Here is a 25,949-nt window from a genome sequence, read left to right on the forward strand (position 1 = left end):
GCAAGCAATTTGTTACTTCCGGCCATGAGGCAACTTACTTAAATGACATTCTGTGTTGTGAATGATGAATATAAAATGGGGTAAATGATGAAACATGGCTCTGTTTTCATCAGTCACGGCTGGTATGATCTCATCACTTGATAGTTTATTACTCCATTTTTTCATTTAACATCCATTTTTACACCTCTGTTTTTCAATTCATATGGATTTACATAAACTCCATTTTAAGCAATTAATTTTTGTTACTTCCACCCCTCATAATTCAGAGACAAATTAAAAAACTTTTGTGTGACGCAGACATTTCTGCCTCTATTTATTTTTCCTTACTTTGATGGTCTCCATAGTGACTTCAGTGTCCTTAGCAGCCTCCTCCAAAAGAGGCCTCATTGTCTCCAGTTCCTCCTGCATCTTACTCACATCTTCTGCTGTGCGAAGAAGCTACAGAACCACAGAAGAGCAGGTAGTCACACAAGAGTGCTAATTAAGCATATCGAATTTCTATTAGCGTTTTTTTTTTTTTCTAGTTCATTCCCTTGCCTTGTCCAAGCCAGTCTTCATGCGCTGACGAGCACTGCATAGTTCTTGCTTCTTACGTCCAATGAGATCTGAGAAGATTTTAAGCAGTTCCAGGTAGCTCTTGGGCGTGACATAGTTGTGTCGAGAAAGCTCAGCCCGATACTGTTCACACTTCCTGGCTACCATCTGGTGGATCCTCACACACATCAATGTCTGGAGAAGGAAATCAATCAGTTAGACTGAGACTGTGCTTAATGAAAAGTGATTTCAGTATTTTAGATTTCTGATTGTATTTTTTTCCTTCTCTTTTCGGGTAGCTGATATATTTATTTAGCTAAAATATAAATTACATTTGCAGAGACTTAAAAGTAGCTCAAGTATGGTAATACATCACAGTGAAAACCCTGCTGTAACTACTGTCACAGTTCTGTCAAGTGACTTCTGGTTGCTAAACACTGTGTCAGTATGTGTACTCTGTGCAATGACAATGAAGTTGACCATAATTTAATCCATTCAAATTTGATTTTCTCAATTGTTACTCACAAATCAAGCAACCAATCTGTTTGTTTTCACATGCTCACTCTTGAATCATAAAATGTATATACCACATTTATTCCTTATCATCAGTATCTGCTTTATCATGTTGGTCCCCCTGGCTAATTTGTATTATCACATAAGTTGACAATAATACTGTCAAATACTATGTTCATGTTGACTGTGTTTGATTGTCATTCTCAAGCAAATTACAATTCATAGTGACCCACATGCATATGCACTTATCTTGTGATATGTTGAATCTCTTATTCTAAGAGATAAGAAATACCCAACATGGGCTCAGTGTGACAACCAACAAAGTGAAGAAATGGAAATATAGGTCTGTCTAAAGGACATTGTACAGAGATTCTATATTTGTTATGTATGTGCTGAGTCAACCAGTAAAACAAAGAGTGGACCCAAAATGAAGATTTAGCGACGTGGGTATCTTCCAAGATGGTAAAAAAAAAAACAAAAAAAAAAAAACATGAAAACACACAGACAGGGCTCAGGACCTCAACAAAGGAGACAACAATGAACACACAAAGACACAGAGAAACATAGAGACTAAATGGACTGAACTAATGACACACACGTGGGCAAACAGGTGAAACACATGACAATCAAGCGTGGGAAAACAGACAAAGACAGGAAGTAAAGACTAGACACTTGAGGGAGAACCAAGACTACCAAAATAAAACAGGAAGTGTCCAACAAAATCCAAAACCATGACAATATTAGGCAACAGTTAACTTTGATGTGGAGGTTAGGTTTATTTCTATATACTGTATGGTTATTTAAATAACATACATCTTTCAATGTATGGTATTTTCTTGCTTTGCAAAAGTTATTTTTACACCTTCATACCAATAACTCACTGACACACACACACACACACACACACACACACACACACACACACACACACACACACACACACACACAGCATACTCACCAGTCCCTTCATGGCTGTGGGGCTGGCTTCTAGCTCAGGCAGCTCATTAAGAAACGATGTGGCCACAGCCTGCAGAGCCTCCTCTGGCCAGGCATTGAACCAGTCTATGGTACAACATGTCACCAGAGAGGGAAACTGCCTAAGCCGTGCACGAAACACCTCACCAATAGGACTGTAGAGGACGAGAGGGGAGAGAATAAGATTGAAGGGTATAAGAAGAACAAAGAGCATGAAGAAACAGAACCACTTCTTTTAATCTGCTTTTCAGAAAGTGAAAAAATAAACTTTGTTTCTCACCTCATGCAGAGTACAGTGTGAATGTTGCTGCGGACCCTTCTGATGTAGGCAGCCATGAGGTTGGTTTTAGTTGGCTGCTGGCCCAGGTCTTGCACCACTGGCTTCATGGCTGTCAGGATGCGCTCCTGCTCATCTGCTGCATATAGGTTGGGAACGTCTCCAGAGTTCAAAATGTTGTTGATATCCTCAAGGAATGACTCACTCTTAATCTATGGACACACACACACACACACACACACACACACACACACACACACACACACACACACACACACACACACACACACACACACACACACAGACACACACACACACCATTATTTAACAATTACACACTTTGGACCACTTAGATTGACATTTTGTATGTTTGTTTGTGCTCTCATGCACATGGACTAAAAATAAGTGCCAGCAGTGCTGTTTAAGTACCACATACATGGAGTAGGTGATAAGAGAATACTGTTGTTACCTGTGTGTCTACAAACAGGAAGGTGATCTGCTTGTTCTGAAGGCCAGCCTTCAGCATGATGCTTTTAATGTCTTCTCTCCACTCTGTCTGACCGTAGTTCTTAGCCAGCTCAATCTGGAAACATTCATATTCTGACCTGAATATGGACAAACGCACAATGAGGACCAGGCCACAATCATTTATACTTTATGGATTTTCAAAGCAGCACCGGCTTGTACCTGAACTGTCACTCAATAATCAATAAGTAATGCAACTTTGGCACAAAACAAAGGCAACCGAATGTTGAGTGTTACGCACTACTGTATCTATCTCATGTTATCCCATCTTATTCTGATTTTTACATTGTACTGAAATGAAAGGAAACAAACAGCTGCCTATAAAGAAGGACATCAATTTAGAAATGTGTGTATGCTTTGGAAAAAGGTCAGCAGTCAACATATTAATAAAGAAAACTTGCAAAACCCAACAGTGTTATCTTTCAGAAAAGCAGATATTTGGAGAAAATAAAACTTCTGTTTCATGAAAATTGTATTCAGTCTGCTGGTATGGGAGTTGTAAAGTGTGGCAATCTCACATATATGAGGCCAGCTTGGTGAGTGATTGGCGCCCGCTCCCTCCCACTCCAAGCAGAAGGGCATTGCCCAGGGGCTGGCGCAGGATGCGGCTGATACGACACACATGTTCAATGGCGTCCATGAAGAGCACCAGCTTCAACTTAGTGGTACTGGTCTGGTTGTAGTCTTCCATGTATTCCTCCATCACTTTCATCAACTAGAAAATGTAATGTAGGGTTAAAAATAATAATAAAATAATAATTTTATTGAAGTACACATTTACCCTCATATTCTGTAGAGTGGAAAAACAAATTAAGTAAAATGAAGCAACTTTACAATAACACATAGAAAAGACAACTCCTTGGTGTATCCATCAGCGCGTATCATGCACGACTGATGTAACAAGACAAAAACGTCATGAAAGACATCACAAGACGAAACAAACAAGGGAGGGAGACTCAACCGCAGAGAAAAGGTGAGGTAGAAATGTCCTTCAGAGGGCTACTTTTTACTTTTATACTTTGAGTACATTTCAGAGCCTTTTTCACTTCACTTGAGTAAATAAGTTCAATCAGAACTATCAAACTATAATTTTACCTTTTTTTCTACCATACTTGAAGAGTGTGTGAACACCTCTGAGCGCCACTCACCGTTTCCTTGTCTTGCATTAGTGTGTAGACTTTGTGGTCAGCTCCAGGAATCAGGAAATCTCCATACAAAACAGGTGTGCAGGGCACAACCTCTCCAAAGCTGCATTCAAACTCCTGAATGCAGTCCTTCAGGAGCCCACTGAACCAGTCCCTATCCTCAGCACACACCAGGCGGTCCTGGAAAACCCGGCAACTTTCGTGGTACCATAGCTGCAGCAGCTGCAGTTTGTCCTAAAATCACCAAAGCAACTTCTATATTGAGGATTCTTCCAACATTTCTACTTAGGTTGAACTTCTTTACCCATGACTATTCAGGGACACCCATAACATTTCTACAGTTATTCCATTGTTGGATGGACCAAATGACTTTCTCATTCATAATAGTAATATGATAATGTCAAATTGATTTCATTCTATTGCATGTGAATACCTCTATCATCCCAGCCTCAGCCATGAGGATACCCTGGAAGACTTTGGACAGGTCTCTGAGGTTAAAGGTGTAATGGGACTTGGCTGGAGTTGGGAGGAGCTGGGAGGTAATAGTAGAGTAGACTCGGATAGTAGCCTCTACAAGAGACTCATTCAGTGGCTGGATGGCTGGCACAGGTCCTAAGCAGCAGGATAAAAGAGAGAAGTGATAATATAAAAAAATGAAATTCATGGGAAAATCTGTTTACTGTCAGATTTTGAGACAGTGCTTTATCAGAACTGACACTTGCACCACTTTTGGTCAACATTTGTTGCTTTTACATGAAGTCTATGAATAAAATTATTGAGAAATGGGTTTTGTATATTCATACATCATATGAGCTATACTAACTTCTTCTTATGGTATGAAATGATATTTTACACACTCTGTACTCTTTGTCTACATTGTTTCTTAGTGTCCCTGACTCACTGCCTGGCTCCTTTTGACTCATATTTCCATCTGAAAGAGAACAAAGATTCAGTTATAGATGGTTGTTAGTCTGTTTTTAACAAGACAATGTAAGTATTCTCCACCCTGCAACATCTATCCTACCAATAAATTTATACACATTAACAGCCCTGACTCACCCATCCAACTACCCAAAATGGTAGCAAAAATCTTCTTCTTGCTGGCATCCTCCATTTCAGTGAAGGAGAGGAAGTTGAAATGGCGTGTGAAGCGCTGGGTAATGGGGTTCCGGCCCCCACCTGGGGGTCCCATGGCACAGGCAAAATTGATGTCCACTATGTGCTTGAATGTCCCTGTGAAGGACAGAAAAAAAACAGGAGCTAATGAGATTTCATATTCCTGAATGTAAATAACAAATCCAAATCTATATATTACATAATACATTATCTATGTATTATGTGTACTTCAGATTTTTTTGACATGGCATTGTATGAGATAGTTGTTCACAGTCAATGTATTATTTACAACAGATGACAATCGGCATGTTCCCAGTTTGGAGAAGCTCCAGTATTTTAGCAAGTGTACACTATATTTAGAATATTTAAACAGTTTTACTTCAGACAGCCTTTTCTGACAGGAAACTGCTGTTAAATAAGTCAAATATTACTCTCTCTTATTATTATTATTATTATTTCATTTATTGTGTGATTTCTGTGTTTTTAAGGATTAGTTTTGATTCACTGAAGTCACATTAATATCACAGTAACAATAAATTGTCTAACAGCAAAGTAAAGCAGTGAAATTACAAATATTATAATATATAAATAAATTAATAAATAAATAATGAATGAACATATAGTATAATATTATAGTATATGCTATTCTAAATAGTATATACTTAAAGTGATCTTGATTTTTTTGCTGGGCCTTGTTTCAAATGACTACAAAAGGTTTGCTGCTGGCATTGCTTAGCTTCCTACTCCTACTGCTTATCCAAACTATCGACATGCAAACCACCATTTACTGTAGGTAATGCACCAAATATGAATAACCACCTCACATGAACTCACTTCGAAAAATCTGAACTATCCTTTTAAGATTGCAGGTGTGAAGAAACACTCTAGAGAAATGTACCACTAATGCAATAAGCTAAACCCAACCCTGCAGTATTCTCACCTATCTGTTTCCTGTCATACCAGCCACCGTGGTCCATCCACTGTCTCAGCAGTTCAATAGGAGGCTGGGCACCATAAGTCTCCAACATGGGCATGTTTAGATCATCAATGAAGAAGATGAAGTGCTTCCCTTTTGGAGGTGCAAATACACCTTTCCGCCTGACACACAAGTATATGAAATGGTGAGTCACAAACATATTGCTGTATTGTAAATAATGTGTAGTTGGTTGGACAATGCACAGTAGATTACACATACCTTTTGTCTAGTTTACTGTCAATGTAATCTTGAGTCTGGTTGGCTGAGGTGCGGGCAGAGAACATGAGGAAGTGTGTGATGTATTCAGCAGGCATTTTCTTCAGCAGCTTGTCTGACATGGTAAGGGTCTTTCCTGTGCCAGTTGGCCCGATACAGAGCACCTGGGTCACAAGTACAGACAAATTTAGTCTAATGGTATCTTCTCAAGGAAATCAATGCATTTAAATGTACCAGTTTTACTGAATTCTCAATAAGCGCTTCAGTATAAAATGATCACAGTTTATACTAACAAGTGATACTGCTGGACTTTTCTTTAACATTTATTTTAGTCAAAGAAAGTTGGAGTTCAACTACAATCAAAGTACTCACGGGTTTTTTATTGGTCAAAAGCATATCCATGAGGAAGGACATTCTCACTGTGTCAGCAGTGGGAATGATGATGTCAGCATAATTTGTCTCTGGGGTGATTACAACACTTTTTGCAGATTTCATCCAACTAACCCACTGCACCTAAAATGAAAGAAATGATTGTAAGAAAAGCAAAAATGCATCTGATAGTCTTGGTTGCATGAATAATATGTATGCTTTTGCATCCATCATCATATTTACATTTCTTTCCTCATCTTCATCATCATTCTCAAAGTTACTAATGCCTGCATCATCAAGCCTGTAGTCATACACCAGGGCCTCCTCTGGAAAACATAACTGAATCTGCAGGACAAAAAGAGGTAGAGATAATCCAGCTATCAATGCAAATTACATTAGAAATAATTTGGCAGTGGGATGGTGGAGTAGGGATGCTGATATGACCTTTTCTTCTGCCATCTTGTTCTTCAGCCAGGCACTGAAGCGCTTACAGCTGGCTGCATCTCCTGTGCTGCCGACACTCCACACCAGAGAGAAAAAGAACCAGGGCTCTATCAGTCCCTTGAGACGGTCCAGTTTCTTTTGGGGTGGTGGCCTCTCACCCTACAAGAAAAGACAAAAGCCAGAAAATGTACTGTATAATGTATAATGTAACTGTATTGGCCAATCAAGTGACATGACTGTAGATACATTATTTACTGAAATATAACGTAAATAGGTAACTGAACAAACTCAGTGTTTTTCAATAGTAGAGCATCTTCTGTATTGTTTCACCACACTTGACCATACAGTTGGATATGATAATAATACATTAATTCAAATAGCAGTTTTTAACATAATCCTATATTTTAAAGTACAGCGTTCTATCTGCTTCAAACAGGTTACTTGGACAGAAATCCATATATACTCTTCAATGTGAGTTATTCTGACACAGAGGAGCTGCACACACCTCTTTAACGTTGAAGGGACAGAAGAAGCAGTCCATAAGTTTAAGCAGACTACAGGTAAGGTTGCTGTCCAGGGATGTGATGACCTCCTTTACTGATGTGCGGACAAATGTGATGGAGTCCTACAAAAAACATAAATAAAAACATAAAAACAAAAGCAGTGCATTGTTTATAAGGTATGTAATAGTACAAAAACTCAAGGTACAATAATGCCATGATATAAAGTCCACAATATGATATCTATCAGAATATTAAAAAGCAAAGAAAAATGAGCATTTTTTATTATTATAATTATAATTCATACATATATATTAAATTCATTTTTGTTTAACTTAAAGTGCCTTTGCATTCCTTCTTCAATAAAATAAAATAAGAGTAGCCACCCATGATCAAAGCATATAGAAAAAATTGGCATTAATGTCAGTGGCAATGAATGCTTGAATTATGTAAGTACAACTGCAAAACAAAAACAATGCAGCAGTCTGTAGCTGTCATTTTTATAAAGTAAAATAAAACAATTAACCATGCAACATTACTTGAGGTATTTTTTATTTCAGTACAACAATACTTGATTGATTGATCCCTACTGTTTATACAATCATAATCTACTATATGAAAAAGTCTTAAGATTTCTTGCTGGTCTCTCTCAGTCATGCCCCCCCCCCTCCCCCCTTACCTGCAGGAACCTGGCAAACAGGGAATTGAGTTGCTCGGTGTATGGTTTCAGGGCTTCAGGGATCTGCTTCAGCCAGCATTCTGTAAAAGGGACAAGGCCCAGAATACTGGGCTCCAAGTAGACCATACCGCAACGAGACACTGTAGCTGGAGATGCCACTGCCAAGTCTTGCACCTCAAACATCATGGTCATCACCTGCAGGGGTAAGACACAAGAATGTCTGAATGCACATGGGACAGAAGGCAAAACAGGGACAAAAATTAAGTGTGTGAAAACTCCTTAGCCTTACATCAGTTAGCTTGATGATTTCCCCAGAGCTAAGACACAGTTTCTTGTTGTCATCCAACACAGTGTTCATGTTCTCAATCCATACAGCATCCACTGGTCCATCAAACATGTACCACTTTTTCTCCTGGTCCATGGAGGATGCCCCTCCACGGATAAGAGATGAGAGGATACCGTCTGTCCTATGGGATGGAGAAAAAGGCAAAGGGTGTGTGTATAGTAGTGTAAAGTCTGACATATTTAGTTTGTTATGTTTGTTTCAAACAAAGCAGGAGTTACATAAGTTGTTTATATTAAGAACAATTGACAAAAATTATAAAATGAAATCTAATTTCAACAGTCTAATGCAAGAACTACATTAAAGCAGTATGTGTATGTATATTTATGCATATAGATTGAAACTGTGGAAATCCCTGAACAATGATTTAAAATGGTGCTAAAATATTATTCAATTTCGAGAAAATTTTCTAGAGAAAAAATAAATGGACAATGACAACATTATGAACTTAATCATTAATATTTATGTTAAGATGACCACATGGCAATTGTATTTGAGTATGGCTGAATCTTTTAAGTGACTTTATTTGTATTATTGATTTTTATATGATCTGTGTAAAGGACAAAGATCATTTGTATTTATGCTATTTTATTATTAAAAAAAGGAGCAGGTAACACAGTTTTTTTCTTTTTCTTGATCCTTTTTCAGTCAATGGAATGTAGACCTAGTGGAATGTGTATAGGTAGTTTGCATTAGAGTGTTAGAGTGTTTTTGTATACTGGTATCAGAAAATATGCATTGAAATGAAATAAACAAATTACACTAGACTAAACAAAGTATCACTTACCACTCGTGTGTGAGCAAGTCATACTCCCCGTAGAGCTGTCCCATGGTGATAGACTTGGGGTTGAGGACGTATATCTGAACCGGCTCATACACACCACCACTCACAGAGGGCTGGCCTTTCAGAGCTGTAACTGCTGCACCTAGTACCTCATAACACTAACACACATAATAATACTTGCATACAAGATTCTACACTACAAAACAAACTCATTGTCAACTTTGGAGATCTTTGAATAAAACTGTAAACAACAGTGACAAGTCATAGACTCACCTTGGTTTTACCTGATCCAGAGGGTCCCACCAACATCAGTCCATGTCTCACCACAGTGGTCTCATACAGCTGAATACACTTATTTATATAACCTGTAATCACCACAATACTGGCATCTCATCCTAAAAATACAGGTAACTGCATATTTGAAAATATATGTTTTGTGCTTCCAGAAACACTAACCATCCACATCTTTGAGGTTCCTCTTGGTGCAGACATTACGCATGGACTCTTCAAGTGTGCCATAGTTGATTGGCTCCTGTTTTGTCTTAGGGAAAAGGTCGGACACTATACCACTGAAGAGCTTCAAGTCGTCCTGTAAGAACTTTGGTACATTGACATCTTGAATGGCCCGCAGACAGATCAGCTCCTTGGAGACAACGAGATTGGGGAAGAATAAGATATTAACTGGATATGTGTTCTGACAATTAATTTCCATCATAAACATAAGAAACATTTCTTACCTCATTCATTTCAGGATTTTCTCTCTTCAGGTTTCCAGCAGCTGAGATCACAGTCTTTACAGCTCTCATACCAAAATCATAATGATCCTTCATGTAAACAAGACCAATAGTCAAAAGTCAGCACATCTTCATATCTTGGTTATTTCTATATACATACACATAGTGAGCACACATTTCTCTATCCTCTCAGGAATATGTTGACTGTGTAACTTTGTGTTGTGTGCTGATATTGTTTAGTCTAATGCTCTAAAATTACATTGTTTAGAGAAGTAATATCTTTCATAAAATATGTATGTCAGTTTAACTTGCCTTTTCAAAATCACATTATCTCTAGGCAAATAGTGCATTTCTTTGGAAGACAGAAATGTATGTGAAGGTTTAACTGATTCTAATTCTGACCTCCTCTGAATCCATACAGTACCTGAGAGCTAAGCTGTTCAGAGGAGAGCTTGAAGGTGGTGGTTATCTTCTTGGAGAGAACTTTGGCATCACTGAAGCCAAAAGAGTACAAGGAGATCTCAGCTATCATTGCATAGTCAGGTACCATCATGGCCACAGGACGAAACAGGGCCTGGAGGAGATACAATCTCATTTGTTGAGCTCCATCTGCTTATCCTGAGTGTTATACAATTACTTAAATTTCAGTTATTATATCAAACCTTCAGATTGTCAGGCAGTTCAGTGCGTCCAGCATAACCAGGATTCATAGTGATGAATACAGCACAAGAAGGGACAAGAGGGATCTCTGTCCCCTCAAATACAAACCGCTCCACCTAAAATGAACTCAGTCATTTTAAAGACACATAAAACTGCTTCTTCATGTCTTTACATGTGAAATGCAGTACCAGTAAAAAAAAAAAAATCAAATTCTTTACTTACATAAAAACATTACAGACATACACATTTTACAATTTCATAATAGAAAATCAATCAGCACTAAAGTTTTTGCATTTTCTGAGTTTCTTTTTAAAAGCATGGGAACACAGGAGACAAGTAACACATGATAGATAATTTTCCTCAGAATTTAATTTATATAAATATGCACTATAGATATAATTTAGAGTGTTTGGTTGTTTTGTGTTTATGGGGCTGTGTTTCTGTCTCTTGGAGCGATAACTGAGTGAGATTATATTTTATATTGGAATGATATTTATGCCTGCATGATGCTGATGTATTGTGCTTTTTGATGATCATGGATGAGCATGTCAGAATGTTTTGTTTGCAGTTTTTGTGTCTAAATAATCCCATATGGAGTGGATCATGAAAATGACCAGACACAGAAATAAAATATTTATTGATTGATTGATTGATTGATTGATTCAGTCATTCATTTAATGATATGACAGATAATTTACTTTTCACAGACACATATAAGCAATATTTGTCATTTTAGAGCAATATGACCATGTGTGACGTGCTTGATTCAGATATGTGTAATGCTCATTTCTTGGTTCCTATGTTGCTAAATTTACTAAACACTTTCAAAAATCTCTATTCTGAAATGCAGTGGGAACAAGCATAACAGATTCACACAAAATGGAAATACTTACTGTACTGAATACAGTAGTTACTGAAACAGTTACTCACCCTTTGTTGTTGGGCCTTTTGTATAGTGGTGATCTGTTGTGCTACCACAGACAACACTTCCACATCAATACGATTAAACTCATCAAAGCATGCCCAGGCCCCAGAACTGCAAAATGGAAGACACAAAAAATAGTATGAGTGGTATGAGAATTCATAAAGGAACACTTCATCCTTCAGTTTATCAGAAAAATTCAAAATCACCAAATTTTGAAAAATAACTTAAGTTGCAAAATGAATGTAGTGTAGCAGCCAAAGAGGTTGGTGTGTTTACCATGTTTACTACCGACATCTACCAAGCAGAGTGTATGCTACTGATTTAACGTAAAAACAAATATGTATTGGACCATGTACTGGACATTGCAGAAATGATCACTGTTACAGGATACAAAATATCAGTCAAATAAAACAGAAAAACTGAAAAAAACAGGCACACTCATTCATTCTGCTTCCTCTCCTACAGTTCCAGACAAACATTTTTTAACCGTGAATATCAAAATCTAAATTTCAGACTTTTTGAGACTTTTCAAGTATCCATTTGGATCATTTGACATTCTGCCATACTTTACTAATTGCCTCTCACCTGGCTAGTCCTTTGAGAAACTTGCCCATAGCTATGAAGTCCAGCTGATCAGAGCAGTTAAAAACAACTGTCTGGATAGCTAGGGCCTTTCCCAGATCTTTAGTGGTTTCTGTCTTTCCTGTCCCTGCTGGGCCTGCAGGAGCTCCTCCAAACTTCAAGTGTAGAGCCCCAGTTAGGGTCAGGTAGCATCTAAAAGAAGCAGAAAGTAGTGTATTCAAAACAGTATATGACATTCAGAAGTGGACAACATTAAACTCAACGACTACCTGTCAGTGAGTGGGGTGATGACCAGACGTCCAGAGTTACCAAGGTACTCATATCCATACAAAAACTCTGCATTCACTGCGCGGATGTACAGGTCATCTTTTGCCCAGTAATATCTGCAAACAGTATCAGATGAACAGTATCACACTCATTCTGGGTGTAGTATTGTAGGATGATAGTATACAGTGGACAACAAGACAAGCAAAAAACCTTAGCTGGCTGATCCACTCAAAGTCATTGATGCTTGACACCTCTTGCTCCACCAGCTTGGCTGCAACATCCTTAGCATGGACCTCTATGACAATAAGGGCGGACAGCACAGCTCGTTGCATCTTAGATAGACGTCCTCTCACCAGCCGCACCAAGTCACCCAGCTCAATAAACAAAATGTTAAGAATGTCAGCATAAACTGTAGAATAATGTGAACAATGTTCAATACAAATGTGAGCAATAAATAGAGATTCTTATCAATAGTCAGTGTATAACCGATCAACATGTCCCAGTTTGAAGATGTAGAGAGTAACAGCATGGAGGCTAAGCAATGAACTGCTGAGGACATGGTCAGCAGCAAAAAGTACATTAGCCACTTAAAAAAAGAAAAAGGGACCATCTAAAGATATCAGTATACACTATATTAAGATTATTTTCACAGCTTTACCTTGCTGTCAGACAGCTTTTTCTGACGGGAAGCCACCGCTTTACAAGCCAAATAGTGCTATCTCGTGCATCAACCATCATCTACTGTAGGTAATATACTGAATATTGACAAGCACTTCATTCTGCCCCACTTCAAATCATCCAAACTAAACTTTTGAAGTGGTATTTAATTTGAATATTGCCCAGTCTAATAACAAGTTCACACCTGTGTCTGAAGTTGGGGATAAAGGCGGTTGGTCAAGTCTCCCTGCTCCAAGGCTTCAGACACCTCGGCAGTCCAGAAGACCTGACAGCCAGCTATCACCACTTGACCAGGCCACGATAACACCCACTCAGCACGGGGTTGCTGTGGGGTCAAGACAGCACACACAGATCTTACAAAACTGGACTACTTAAATATACCTCACCTTAAAATGGTACAGAAAACTGATGAAAGAGAAAAAAAACATTAAAGTGAAATTCAGGGTTGCAGACCTCAGGGTAGACTTTGAGTGAGCGGTCAATGTTATCTCTCAGTGTGGCCTTCATGGATTCCTCGACATCCCTGAGCCAGTCCTCCACATTTCCAGTAGGGCACACTGGCAGGAACAGCTTCACCTCCTCCCCCTCTCCAGAGTACATATGTGTGATCTGCAGATCTGACTGGAATTGAAGCTGAGAACAAACAGAAGTCTCAGTCATATGTGGTATGCATGTTACACTCTCAGTAATATATGAGAGGAATCCTTGAGAAGAGACAACCAGCCAGAACAAACCTGTGCAATGTTCTCAAAGCATTTGCGCAAGTGCGGTTGTACAGCAGTAGGATCTTTGGTCTGGGACAGAATTTCCAGGAGCTCATCATCTGACAGGAAGTAGAACCTACAAACAAATATAATTTAGAATAGAAATTTACTTCTGGACACAAACCATCCAAAGACCACTGACCATCTAGTTGTTGTACATGTCATTGTTGATTCCAGGAGCCTTTATTTTTTGCACATATTTGCTTGTTTTCCTTTTACTATCATAGCTTCCGTAATGAAGAGTGCTAGGAGTGCATAAAGAAAGATAAAAGTTGAAATGGTATTGGAACTTTATTCTCAACATTTTGACTTTAAAGTCAAACTGAACAAAAAAAAAAACTTTTTCCACCCCAACTTATTTTGTCTAATGCCTGGCACTAATATGGGAAATTAGACTTTATTTTGTTGTTAATTTTGGTTGTTTGTTTCGACTTTCGAATTTTTTTTCATCATTTTGACTTCATTGATGAAATGTTTTTCATCTTATTTCTGTACTTTACACATTAATAGCAAGCAAAGAAGTTTCTTTTTCTTAAGTTATGTTTTGGGCTTTTTGCTTTCATTGGACAGGATACTTGAAGAGCAGACAGGAAAGGGGGTAGAGAGAGGGGATGACATGCAGCAAAGGGCCACATGCGGGTGTCAAACCAGCGGCCGCTGCAGAGGACTAAGAGTCTCCATACGTGGGGCAGATGCTCTACCAACTGAGCTACAGGGCTGCCACAGCATAACAAGTTTCTTTGGCCACTCACTGTTGGTGAGGTGGTGTATCATATGAAAAAGTGATTCAATACATACCCTCTCTGCATGTGTGTATGTGGAACTGAAACACTCATAAATCTGTTACACCACTAAAAATTGAGAGGCAGGGGAATTTCAAGGCACTTTCGGTGAGGCTTACCTGGGGAAGGAGCCTCTCTTTGTCTCCAAGTACTCACTGAGGCCCTTCTGCACCTGTTCTAAGAGTGTGTTGCACTTTTGCAGTTTTTGTAGTAGACAAGCATCTGAGCACAGCTCAATCACCTTGCAATAAATACAGAAACATACATTTACAGTTAACAACAAAAAAATCTCCATCATCGTCATCTAGCTCTACACTCATCTCTGTATAAAGACAAAAGAAAGTATTGTGGAAGCTCGGACCTTTCGATTATTAAAAGCATTTGTCATCACAGTTCTCCATAATTGCTCCATTTGCTCATATCTTTTTCCTTCCACAGGCAGCTGCTGGTTGATATCATCAGAGCTGAAGATGGGCTCCAAGTACAGCCAGGAGCGCTGGCATGTCAGCCACTCCTCTAGCACATCCTGCAAGCACCAGAAGAGGGCAGTAGCACAGCATAAGACACTGCATGATTCTGATGAAAGACACAAGACTTTACAGGGATAGTTCAAATTTTTTGAAGAGAGGCTGCATGAGGCACTTATCCATAGTCAGTGTATTACCTACTGTAGATGGCCATTGGCATGCCCCCAGTTGGAGAAGCAGCAGGAGTGTCAATCAAGAGTCAATGTAGGAAGCTAAGAAAATGAACTGCTGTGGACTGTCAGCAGCAAAATGTATTTTAGCCATTTAAAAAAGGCCCACCTAAAAGAATCAATATCAGTTTAAGTGTACGATTTCTAACTATATTTTCATCTCTTTACCTTGCTGTTAGACAGGCTTTTCTGACAGAAAATCACTATTACATAAGACAAATAGTGCTTTTACTTCACAGAAGACAGGAGGTGAGATCCACCGCTGCCTCAGTTGGTTAGTTTGTTTGTGTTATTGTGTGACTTCAGACTTTTAAAGGGTTAGTTCAAACTATGTCTTCTGTAGGTTACATACTGACTATGGATAAATATCTCCTACAACCCAAACTATCCCTTTAAGTAATTAAGTGTGTGTGTGTGTGTGTGTGTGTGTGTGTGTGCGCGCGTGTGTCTGTGTGCGCGTGTGTGTCTGTGTGTGTGTGGGTGTGTGTGTACCTGGGTGATTCTGAGTTTGCTCTCCCAGGTGTTGATGCGACCTTCAAAGGTTTTTTTGAAGGGAGAGAATGACATGCTTTTCGTCATGACAATATGGTCATCCAGCATCTGGGATGCTTCTTCTGGGCTCTTCAGTATGTAGGTGCCTGTCTCCTTGTAGGGCAACACATCAAAGTCTACCGACGACCACTCTTGCTCCATCTTGTCCAGGGCCTGAGTGAGACATGTTGCACATATTCACAGAATAACATGTGTTAGCAAGAAAAGTGACTGGATTTGTTTTAAAATAATACAATGTGAGAGAATTTCCTCAGAAAATAAATATGCAATACTTATTATTATTTTTTGATATAATAGAAGTTTTTCTTCTTCACAATCTTTATACATTTTTTATTCATGCAAATTAGTAAATATGTTTTGTTTAGAATCTTTTAAATTTCAAGATTTTTTTAAACTCTGTATTCAAAGGCAGATACTGGGAAAACCTCCAAATGGTCTCAGTCAAGATGCCAACTATTTATTCATTATTCAGAATCCCCAGAGTCACAGTACTGAAGCAAATAACAAAAGGATGGGAAAAAACACACACCCAGAGGAAAAATACAATTCAGGAAGTACAACTCATGAACAAAGTGGCTCATAATGTAAGGAAGATGTGTTTGTGAACACATGAATATTAGATGATATGAAACTATAACTACATTATCAAAAATAACACTTCCACAGTGACACTGAATTTACCACACATCCTAAACACAATGCAACCTAATACTTCACATACTGTAGTCAGGGTATCACTTCTATACAAAGGTACCTGTTCAATGGTGTACTCTTTCCCAGCCACCTCAGCCACATGAGCTACATCATCTACATAGTTCTGTAAGCCAAGTTCAAGGCAGTGGGAGAAGTTCAGGTTGGCTTTAGGCTTAATTTTCATCTTAATGCGTTCTGAAAGCATCTCCCAGTGGCGGCTCCTCATCCCCGGGTTCCTCAGGCCCTGAATCAAAGGGATGTAAGGACGGAAGTCCTCAATCCTGTTGCGGATTACAGTTGCCATCATCTGGCAGTCTATTGTTATGTAAGACAAAGAAAAAATATGTCACACATATCAACAATCACACTTCATTTTGTCAGCATTGAATGATGATATACGTGTCACCTACCGGGAATGTCCTTGAACTGTTTAATACATTTGTGCATAGTCTTGTGGGCGTCTGTAACATTGCGTTCAAGCAGCTCAGGGTCGATGGAAGACAGTGGGCTATTGACCCAGTTCTCATGCCAGCGTAACCAATCAGAGGTAGTGGTCCATAGGTCTTTAAAAGGCTGGAGATCCTTTACCAACTTCTGCAGATGATCATACTGTAATACACATTTACATTTCATTGTCAGAAAAAGTATGTTGAATAATCAGGAGATTATACAACAAACTGGAGACAGCTGAGAAAAAAGGGGAATAATCCGGCATCTGGAATGACAAACTGTATCTAGACATCATTTTGCTTTCTGGATTCTGATGGATTTGCTTACATTAGTGACAGGAATACCAAACAAACGCTCTCTGATGTTGTAGGTTTGAGCCATTGTCTGGCACTCCTTTAGTTGCTTGCTTGTACGCTTCACCTCAGTGGCCATCTCATGGGCACGATCAATGTCTGAATGGCCCGCAAACCCAGCAACCAGCCTCTATAAACACAGTTGTGGTGATTTAGAAGCACATAACATCAACTTACTTTGCTGAACCTGAAAAAACGAATGTCTCTCTAGAGGGGATGATTTTGGAGATTGTTAACACAAGTTTGGAGAGGGCAATTGTATTTTTTGAAAAAATACAAATAATAATGTGGGTGTACATTCAGATGTATCCAAACAAGTGTTTGTGTTTAGAAATATTTCTGAAACTTCATCTAAAAATCATCTCACACTCATCTTGTAAGTCACAGATTAATTAAAAAAAAAACGTAGTTGGCTCAGCTGACCTGTAGAGAGTTAATCTGATCCTCAAGGTTGCTCTGGTCGACCAGCTGTATCTTATGGAAGTGCTGCTCATCCTCCACATGCTGGACGGCTGCTGCTTCCATCTGAGTGATTATTCTGTGAGGCCATCCAATAGCTATCCACCTGAACAGAGAAAATGACTATAGCAATCACTATAAAGCTTCTTTATATAACTATGTATCACTCTTAATCCCACATGACAAGATATAAATTACATTTAATTTACATAAAATTAGCATGATGACTTTACACTCACTTTTTGTTCATATCCTCATCTGAAAGACTGTAGAAAAATTCTTCCAATAGCTCGTAGTCTGACAGTGTCTTGCCAAGAGCTTCCTGTTGCGGACAGATTAAAAAAAGATTCCAATTTATTGATTAAGTAATAGGGATGCACAACAAATATCGAGGCCAATGAATTATTGGACAATAATGAGAATTCATATTATTCATATTATTGTTTATCATTCCCATACGGAAATGATTAATATCTGCTAAATATCAGCTATAATAACATTTGATTTGACAGATTATACCAAAGGATTTAATTTGAATTCTTAGACAAAATGTTCTACAAAAGTTTTTTAATGTGCTTTACTACAGCAGAAAATATAAATGAACATTTGAAGAGTGAGAGCTGTTCTCTGTTTTTGTTGTAACAGTGAGGTCAGTTAGATTTGGTTCAGAGCTCTGGAATATTAAATCATCAATCTTTGCGCAATATATCTTAGCCTTTCTTATCCTTAGGTGTGCATATTCTACAGGTTATGAACTTCTTTTTAAAATACAAAAATGTGAAATTATTTTTTATTTTATGGGTATCAACCATGACAAACTGGTGATTAATGGTTTTAAGTATCAGCTGAAAAAAATCCATGTTGTACATCCCTACAAAGTAACTCTTCATGTGATACATAACAGAAATAACCAGTTCATGCCTTGAATGTGCACCTTGTAACTCTTGATCTGTTCTGGGATTTGCTTCATCCAGTCCCTCTTTTCAGTCAGCTCCTCAATGCTGTTGTTCTTCTCACGTAACTTTCTACTTATTGTGTTACACTCTTCACATGCCTGCACACACATACGCACAGTAAAAATTTAAGTTGCAGTTAAATGGCAGGAAAATATTGCTTTCAGATTGATGTAAAAAAAAAACAAAAAACAAAACAAAAACAAGTACTTAACTAAGTGTTTCCTGGCCTCTAAACTTACTTCATCAACCTGCTTGCGTAGCTTCACAACAAGGTGGTTCAACACCGCCTTGGCTAAAGCCTCTTTCTTGTTAGAGAGAGCCTGATGTACAGCCTCCACACGGACCATAAATGGACCAATGACAATGGAGGATGGCAGGGAGTTTTCAAGCATTTTCTTGTCTTTGAGATGTTGTTCTACCTCTTTCTTTACTTCTTGGGATGTCTGTTCTGCATTTGTATGAGATCTGGCAGAGAAGACTGAAAATTACTCAATTTGATTTTGGAAAGCATGCTGAATGGAGCATAAATCTGACTGATTTGTGGGAGAACCTTAGAGCAGACTTACTTGAGAAGGGTTTCGATATTCAAGTTATGTAGCTCTAAGTGTTTCTCATATTCAGCAGCATAAGCCCTGAGCGGTATGGCTGCTTGTTGTAGAACATTGCGGAGCTTCTCCCTCAGCTCAGTTATTTCTGGTTCCCACAAAGTCACTGACTCAAGCACTGGATCGTCACGAGTAAACAAATTGTGCATCACAAACTGGCAAGGACAAGAGAGGAAGAGTTCCACCACTGTTGTTTAGAGTATACTTGTCATCATCATTATCCATTAATAGATGAGCCTATCACAAACAAGCTTTATATCCCTGCATTTCTATTTTTAATTTAATGGTCTGTGATTCAGATCATTACATTTTTTTTTACCTTATCAAGCTGTGGTGTGTTGTATGTGGCCACAATGCCCTTATCAAACAGGTTAATGATACATGACTCAAAATTCTCCAGAGGCGTGCTGTAATGTACCCCAGTCTGATCCAGAACCAAGTCCACCAGGAACAGAGGGTTCCTCTTTGGCCTAGTTTTAGAGAATGGAGTAGTATTACCAACACAATAATAAATAGTTAGCAAAGTAAAAAGTTTTGTATTAACATGCATCCTGGGTGATCCAATCTCAGGTTGACAGCTTTAAGTACACGTGGGAATGCATCTTGGGTGCATGATGTAATGAGATCCAATTGCTTAGACTACATTCTGAGTTTTTCTGGACCAGATGTGACCAGATTCTTTCAACAGTGTACCCATAATGTGTCGTGGGGCACACTGAAAGACCACCTACTCAACTGACATCCTAAAGGTACATCATTTGGTTCACTGTAATGCAAATTACCTGTTTGGGCTCTCAGAAGATGATTGCACCAGTAACCATAATATCGCCAGACTCCTTTAAAAATCATGCTATTTTGAGAGTTGCAAAGTTAAGAGAGATTTGGTAAATTTTGTGACACCCTGTCTACAGAAACTTATTTGGACCTATTTTTAAATTAAGCATTAAATGTTGTTTTCTTGTTAAAAAAAAAAAAAAAAAAAAAAGTGGCATTGCTGTACCAGTGGCTACTGTCTTAAGTGTGTCTTATCTGCCAACATTTAGCAGCTGCTTGAACACACTGTTTTAACTGATTTCACCATTTACACTAAATTTATGAAAGAAGACAACATTTTATTATATTGTAATTATTTTCCAAAACAGTAGGGTGTTCTTTGGTTGCCCATGGAGAAAGTCCCCAGACTTCCTTAAAAATCACCCAATTTAAGAGTTGTTGGGTGAGGAGAAAAGTCCTAAACTTTGTGAAACGTTGTATATGACAAATGATTAATTATTTGAGCCTACATGTAAATTCAAATGTTATACATAAAGTTATTTCTTTCTTTGTGTAAAAAATCAGTGAGCACTTCCAGCATGCTGGCAACTATTGGTGGCCAACTGGTTAAATACAACAATGGATTTCTTCTTTGCAAAATGAAATGCAGTGTTTATTTGTTTAAGCAAGATCAAATCACAAGTGGTCACTTGAGACACATTTAGAGATGCACTGTAATGCCAGGTGTGAACTGACATAATCAGAGCTGTCCACTTGTGATCAGATCACCAAAGACGCATATTAATGTTAGGTGTAAACAGCTTAAAACACTGAATGAAACTGAAATGAGCATATAATGTATAACTGCCTCCAAGATACAGTAACAATAAGGAAATATGGCTGCATATAAGCACGAGCATGTTGGAAGATGTTTGTATAAATGTGACTGTGAGACCATGTGTGTTTCTAATATAGGTGCAAGTGCATGCCATCCTACTTGTAGGGGCTAATGTAGAGATTGTCCCCCCAGACCAGGTCCTGAGGACATGTCAGCATACTGTGGCACGCGTCCAAAATGAGCTGAGTCAGGCTGTCCAGAGAATCCTGCACAAGGAAGCGCAGGGAGTCCTGCATGTTGAAGCGCACCACAAGCATAAGTCTGGACAGCTTGGAAATCTTGTATATCTCCATGCTGAACTCATTTATGTTGTACCAGCCCTTGCCAATACTGCCCAGGTTGGAACGGATGCAGCGGCTCAGTGTGACCATCCATGTCTCCCTAAGAAACAAGCTTATCTGGAGAGAGAGGAAAAGACATGATGCTTCTTGTTTGTCTTTCTGGTAATTCCTTGTTTGTTTGTTTGTTTGTTTGTTTGTTTTTTTATCAGTACCAATAGTTATTGCTGTTAATCATTTGGATATGGTTTGACCGTGAATAAGGGACAACGGTCCTAGTCACCCTGGTTGTTGTAGCATGAGCAGTGGTTAAATATGGGTGCTACACAAGCAGTGACTGCCAGACATTCAAACTATGCATTCAAATTCCTACAGTGTACATATATATAAAGCAAACAAAAATACTTTGAATTCATAGCCAAGTATTGGCAGAAGAAACCTATCCCAATTCTACAATACCTGAGTGTGCATTTGAGTCTGCCTGTCCTCAAACTCGTCCAGTCGCAGTGGTTTGAGCGAGGTGACATTGAACAGTCTCATGGCTGCTACTTTGTTACACTCAGATCTAATTTCAGATAACACACAGATCACCTCTGGCTTTGTTAGCAAGGAACAGACGGTAAAAGAAGCTTGGTTCTTCTTATAGGCAAAGGGAGGAATTGGAATGCACCCTGTACATAGATAAAACAAACATGTTTAGATTGTAAATGCCAGGTATTGGGTGGTAATACATTTCTTTGATATTGCACCCACAGACTCAGATAAATTAGCACAAGTCTAACTATCTTACCTTTTGGTGGTACATACTGAGGGTCCTTCTGTGGCAGGGTGATGTGTGAAAACTCCTCTGGGTTGCTCATCACTACTTTGTCTAAGATCATGCGGTTCATAGTGCGATCATAATCCAGTCTGACCTCCTCCTCCAGGTCCCCTATACACTTCTCCAGACTGCACACATAATATTAATAATATCCCATTGGGTAGTTAACACTTCAACTAACAGCAGCAAAAATGACACTGACATTACTCACATTTAGAGCTGCTATTATTAGTCGATTAATTGATCAAAAGAAAATTAATTCACAATTCTGATAATTACTTAATTGTTGCAGTCATTTTTTCAAGCAAAAATCTAACATTTCCAAATTTTGGGCTATGGGCAATTTTGTTTTCCCACATTTTTTGGCATTATATAGACCATATAATTACTTGATTAATCGTGAAAATAATCATCAGATTAATCAATAATAAAAATAATCATTAGTTGCTCCCCAACTCACTTTTTCAGCCTGAGCTTAGGTGTTGTAAGGACATAACTTTTGATACGCTGGAGACTGTGGGCATCAATAGATGGTGTTCCCTCCCAAATGGGCATGCAGTTGACAGTCAAGTGGTACATAAACAGAGCTTCTGTCTTGTCCCTCTGGCACAGGGCAAACTGGATCCGTTCGACAAAGACACGTGGGTCCTCAGCACTGAATAACAATCTGATCCTGGGAACCCAGTGCTTAGTGCCTACTAACATAGTTAGTAGTTTTGCATTGTGGTGAACCTTCTCTACCAGGTACTGGCACTTCTCCTTACAATAGTCAAGAACCCCAACTAGATGCCAGCTATACTTCAGGGAGGAGCTTTTTGTATCATCTTCAAAAGAGAGAGAGAAGCATAAACATCAAAGAACAGAAAACATCATCATCTAGCTACTGTTTACCCAGCATATTTTTGAGGACATTTTACCAAAAGGAATCTCATCATCAGTAGGCAGCAGGGCTTTTGCAGGAATAGGTTTTCGATCAGGTGATCGTTCAGCATAGCCCAGGGCAATCCAGTCTACTGGAGTCCGGCAGTCATACTCCTCATTGTCAAAAATCTAAGAAAAATAGGAAAGATGAGTATGGGGTGGTGCTGTGCCCAAAAATATGGAATGTAAGCAGGGGTGAAAGTGTTTTCAAATGGTACAGTAGTCCATATCACTAAAAGATTTGGTGCCAGCATGCAGCACTGGAAAGAAGGGGCAAGAGCTGCCTGCCAAAACCTACATACAACAACCTATCATAATTTGAATTTCCAACAAGAAAACACATTTGATAAAGTTATGTCAACATAGTTTTCTTATAAACTGCTTCGAAATGGTTCCAGTGGGATTTTAACTTGTTCTGGTGGGAACCCAGATGGCCTGAAGGTGTGCATCTTTACTTCTTAAACACACACACCGCTTGGAATGGTGCATTTGATGTAGTGTTCCTGTACTTTTAATATTTTCACGACCAAACCAACACCAAGGTGTTTTGCTTTGATGGAAAAATGTTCCCATAAAAGTATTTTGAGACATTTTACTCATAATCTCTTCTTTCATTTATGTGCCTGATGTTCTGAAAATTCAACAACAGTCACTTCTAAACAGTTCAACTGTCATAAATTATTCTGTGCCACTTTCACTATTTAATTAAATAATTTACGATAGGCCTATATGAAGTTCTTTCTATACCTTACAGGTGCGCATTAAATGAGTATGTTCAGGGATACAGGAAGCTGGGGGTGATAGGAAAACAATATAAAGGGATGAAGGTTGGAGTAGTGGTACCTGCAAGAATCTCAATCTACTTTCACCCCTGAATTTAATGGCAATGGGGAACCCAAATCCCACAGATTAGATTGCAGCAGGACCAGACTAACCTCTAGAGGGCGGTAGGGTGATGCAGGATTGTCTGGTGTAGTCACAGGCTGATCACTTCTGCTCTGATGTCTTGGCCTCAGGAGATTGGAGTTTATGCCCTTCTCTGCCAGAAGCTGTTCAAAGTCTAGGTTCAAGTATTCCCTTCGAAGTCTATCAGAAATAATATATAAGAGTATAAGACAACTGGAAGTCCAAATAAAACAATTCATGGATCCCACTACACCAACTAAAGCACAATAAGAGAAATCACAAAATATGTACAGCATTGTAGAAGTTCTTTTTTACTTACTCACACATAACCAGTAAATAAAGAAGATGGTGAAGTGTCCTCTTCTGTCAGACATGGTGTACACAAACAGTACATACCTCTCTATCTGTAACTTGCGAGGGATCTGCCCAGAATTGGTTTGGTAGGGTATCTGGACTTTGGGTGCAGCTCCGCCTTGGCAGAAGTACTGGTCAGATAGAGTCTTGAAGATTGGACCTAGGAAAACAGTGTAAAACCGTGTATTGCAGTAGTTCTCATTTTTTTAAAATCCATATTACAGGAAATAAGGGTCATATTTCTGAAGCTTGGTGGGAGCTTGTGGCTCTGTTGGAAACTCTGCAACTCACACCAAAACTATCCAGATGGATAAACAGCACTGCAAGTATGAAGAAATTTGTAGTTTTGTTTTTGGGGTGAACTTTAAGGGGCTGATATTGCTGAGAGCTGCTTCATGCCCCTCATTCTGTGCAGCTTGCCACAATATTTAACTGTATTTTCCATAGCCATCTTTGGACTGCCAGAAAATATCCCACAACCCCCTTGGGGGTCTCTACCCACAGGTTGAGAACAGCTGTTTTAGAGGAGCATAATATGCTCCTAAAATAAATGCATGGTTGATATGGAATAATAACTTAAAATTCCTACATGCCTAAAGATATCATGTAGTAAGGTATCTCACCTTTTGCTGTGCTGACATCACTGACCTCGAAGATGGATTGGCCCTGTGATCTCTGCTGGATCACCGTTCCGACTGTACAAGACTAATCAATAAAAACAGGTTTGGTCAGAGCATAACAGAAGCTCAAATGTGTTTCTGATTTGCATGAGCTTACGTGCTTTTACCTGAAACTTCAATGGAGTGATGCTATCTGAGTAGATGCCATAGAGCACGTTCACAGAGCGTTCACTGATTGGAAGGAGTTTGCGCCTGTGACTCAGACCTGGAGACTTAGGATCTGGAGGTTTGCTGGGGGGATGAGGGGGAACCAGCGCATCCAAACGAGGCAAATTTTTCCTTTCCATATTCTACATCAGCAGAATGAAATCATTACCTGCTTTTATTGAAGACCATCGCCTAAACATGAGGTAGCTTATGTTATATGCAATGTAGATGTAAACTGTAAGTTGTGCTTGGTTCTGATATAAGAACATCTAATATAAGAGATCTTTTTCACAGCAACCATTTTGATATGAAATAAACACAGGTGTTACTAATGATACTAATTAAGGTTCCGTTATACTCAGGTCAAAGAGGGTCAGGGGGCTACTATAGTGCATGCTGGCTCACTGGAAAGGCTTTGCTACACTAAATGGGACGGAACTTTAAGCAGCGTCATTGGTAACACCTGTGTTTACTCTACTATTTTACGTCAGTATGATTGTGGTGAAAAGGGTCTACTGCCTTTTATTTTTAAAGGAGAATGCTAAATTAACAACACCGACCGCTACTGCCAAACCAGCAAAATAAGAACTTCAAGTTCAGACTCCAAAACCGTTGTAAAACCGTCGGTTAGCTAAGCTA

At 38.8% G+C, this 25,949-nt stretch overlaps 1 protein-coding gene across 1 annotated transcript in view; it reads right to left on the minus strand.

The window, feature by feature from the left end:
- Positions 1-25,450, minus strand: part of dnah1 (dynein, axonemal, heavy chain 1) — a 45,182-nt gene extending 19,732 nt beyond the window's left edge. The window contains exons 1-51 of the mRNA XM_084728858.1: positions 25,271-25,450; positions 25,107-25,188; positions 24,526-24,643; positions 24,159-24,309; positions 23,220-23,352; positions 22,763-23,126; positions 22,273-22,430; positions 21,942-22,153; positions 21,304-21,602; positions 19,873-20,023; positions 19,515-19,708; positions 19,188-19,413; positions 18,927-19,046; positions 18,232-18,314; positions 17,957-18,098; positions 17,508-17,663; positions 17,141-17,339; positions 16,792-17,045; positions 15,978-16,190; positions 15,150-15,314; positions 14,908-15,029; positions 13,977-14,082; positions 13,696-13,875; positions 13,427-13,567; positions 12,775-12,938; positions 12,567-12,680; positions 12,301-12,489; positions 11,721-11,826; positions 10,793-10,906; positions 10,555-10,704; positions 10,134-10,220; positions 9,853-10,039; positions 9,670-9,761; positions 9,400-9,554; positions 8,559-8,736; positions 8,270-8,464; positions 7,596-7,715; positions 7,091-7,249; positions 6,890-6,991; positions 6,650-6,790; positions 6,281-6,441; positions 6,026-6,183; positions 5,029-5,202; positions 4,403-4,581; positions 3,973-4,203; positions 3,343-3,539; positions 2,769-2,904; positions 2,303-2,511; positions 2,006-2,177; positions 538-729; positions 328-438 (exon numbers count right to left, since the gene is read on the minus strand). Coding sequence (XP_084584984.1) covers positions 328-438; positions 538-729; positions 2,006-2,177; positions 2,303-2,511; positions 2,769-2,904; positions 3,343-3,539; positions 3,973-4,203; positions 4,403-4,581; positions 5,029-5,202; positions 6,026-6,183; positions 6,281-6,441; positions 6,650-6,790; positions 6,890-6,991; positions 7,091-7,249; positions 7,596-7,715; positions 8,270-8,464; positions 8,559-8,736; positions 9,400-9,554; positions 9,670-9,761; positions 9,853-10,039; positions 10,134-10,220; positions 10,555-10,704; positions 10,793-10,906; positions 11,721-11,826; positions 12,301-12,489; positions 12,567-12,680; positions 12,775-12,938; positions 13,427-13,567; positions 13,696-13,875; positions 13,977-14,082; positions 14,908-15,029; positions 15,150-15,314; positions 15,978-16,190; positions 16,792-17,045; positions 17,141-17,339; positions 17,508-17,663; positions 17,957-18,098; positions 18,232-18,314; positions 18,927-19,046; positions 19,188-19,413; positions 19,515-19,708; positions 19,873-20,023; positions 21,304-21,602; positions 21,942-22,153; positions 22,273-22,430; positions 22,763-23,126; positions 23,220-23,352; positions 24,159-24,309; positions 24,526-24,643; positions 25,107-25,188; positions 25,271-25,450 — 8,322 coding nt within the window. The remainder of the gene's footprint in view (positions 1-327; positions 439-537; positions 730-2,005; positions 2,178-2,302; positions 2,512-2,768; positions 2,905-3,342; positions 3,540-3,972; positions 4,204-4,402; positions 4,582-5,028; positions 5,203-6,025; positions 6,184-6,280; positions 6,442-6,649; positions 6,791-6,889; positions 6,992-7,090; positions 7,250-7,595; positions 7,716-8,269; positions 8,465-8,558; positions 8,737-9,399; positions 9,555-9,669; positions 9,762-9,852; positions 10,040-10,133; positions 10,221-10,554; positions 10,705-10,792; positions 10,907-11,720; positions 11,827-12,300; positions 12,490-12,566; positions 12,681-12,774; positions 12,939-13,426; positions 13,568-13,695; positions 13,876-13,976; positions 14,083-14,907; positions 15,030-15,149; positions 15,315-15,977; positions 16,191-16,791; positions 17,046-17,140; positions 17,340-17,507; positions 17,664-17,956; positions 18,099-18,231; positions 18,315-18,926; positions 19,047-19,187; positions 19,414-19,514; positions 19,709-19,872; positions 20,024-21,303; positions 21,603-21,941; positions 22,154-22,272; positions 22,431-22,762; positions 23,127-23,219; positions 23,353-24,158; positions 24,310-24,525; positions 24,644-25,106; positions 25,189-25,270) is intronic.
- Between the last annotated feature and the right edge of the window lie 499 nt (positions 25,451-25,949).

The sequence above is a fragment of the Lutjanus erythropterus genome, chromosome 2, assembly GCF_056507025.1.
Source record: "Lutjanus erythropterus isolate fLutEry1 chromosome 2, fLutEry1.hap2, whole genome shotgun sequence".
In the NCBI taxonomy this organism is placed as follows: Eukaryota; Metazoa; Chordata; class Actinopteri; order Lutjaniformes; family Lutjanidae; genus Lutjanus; species Lutjanus erythropterus.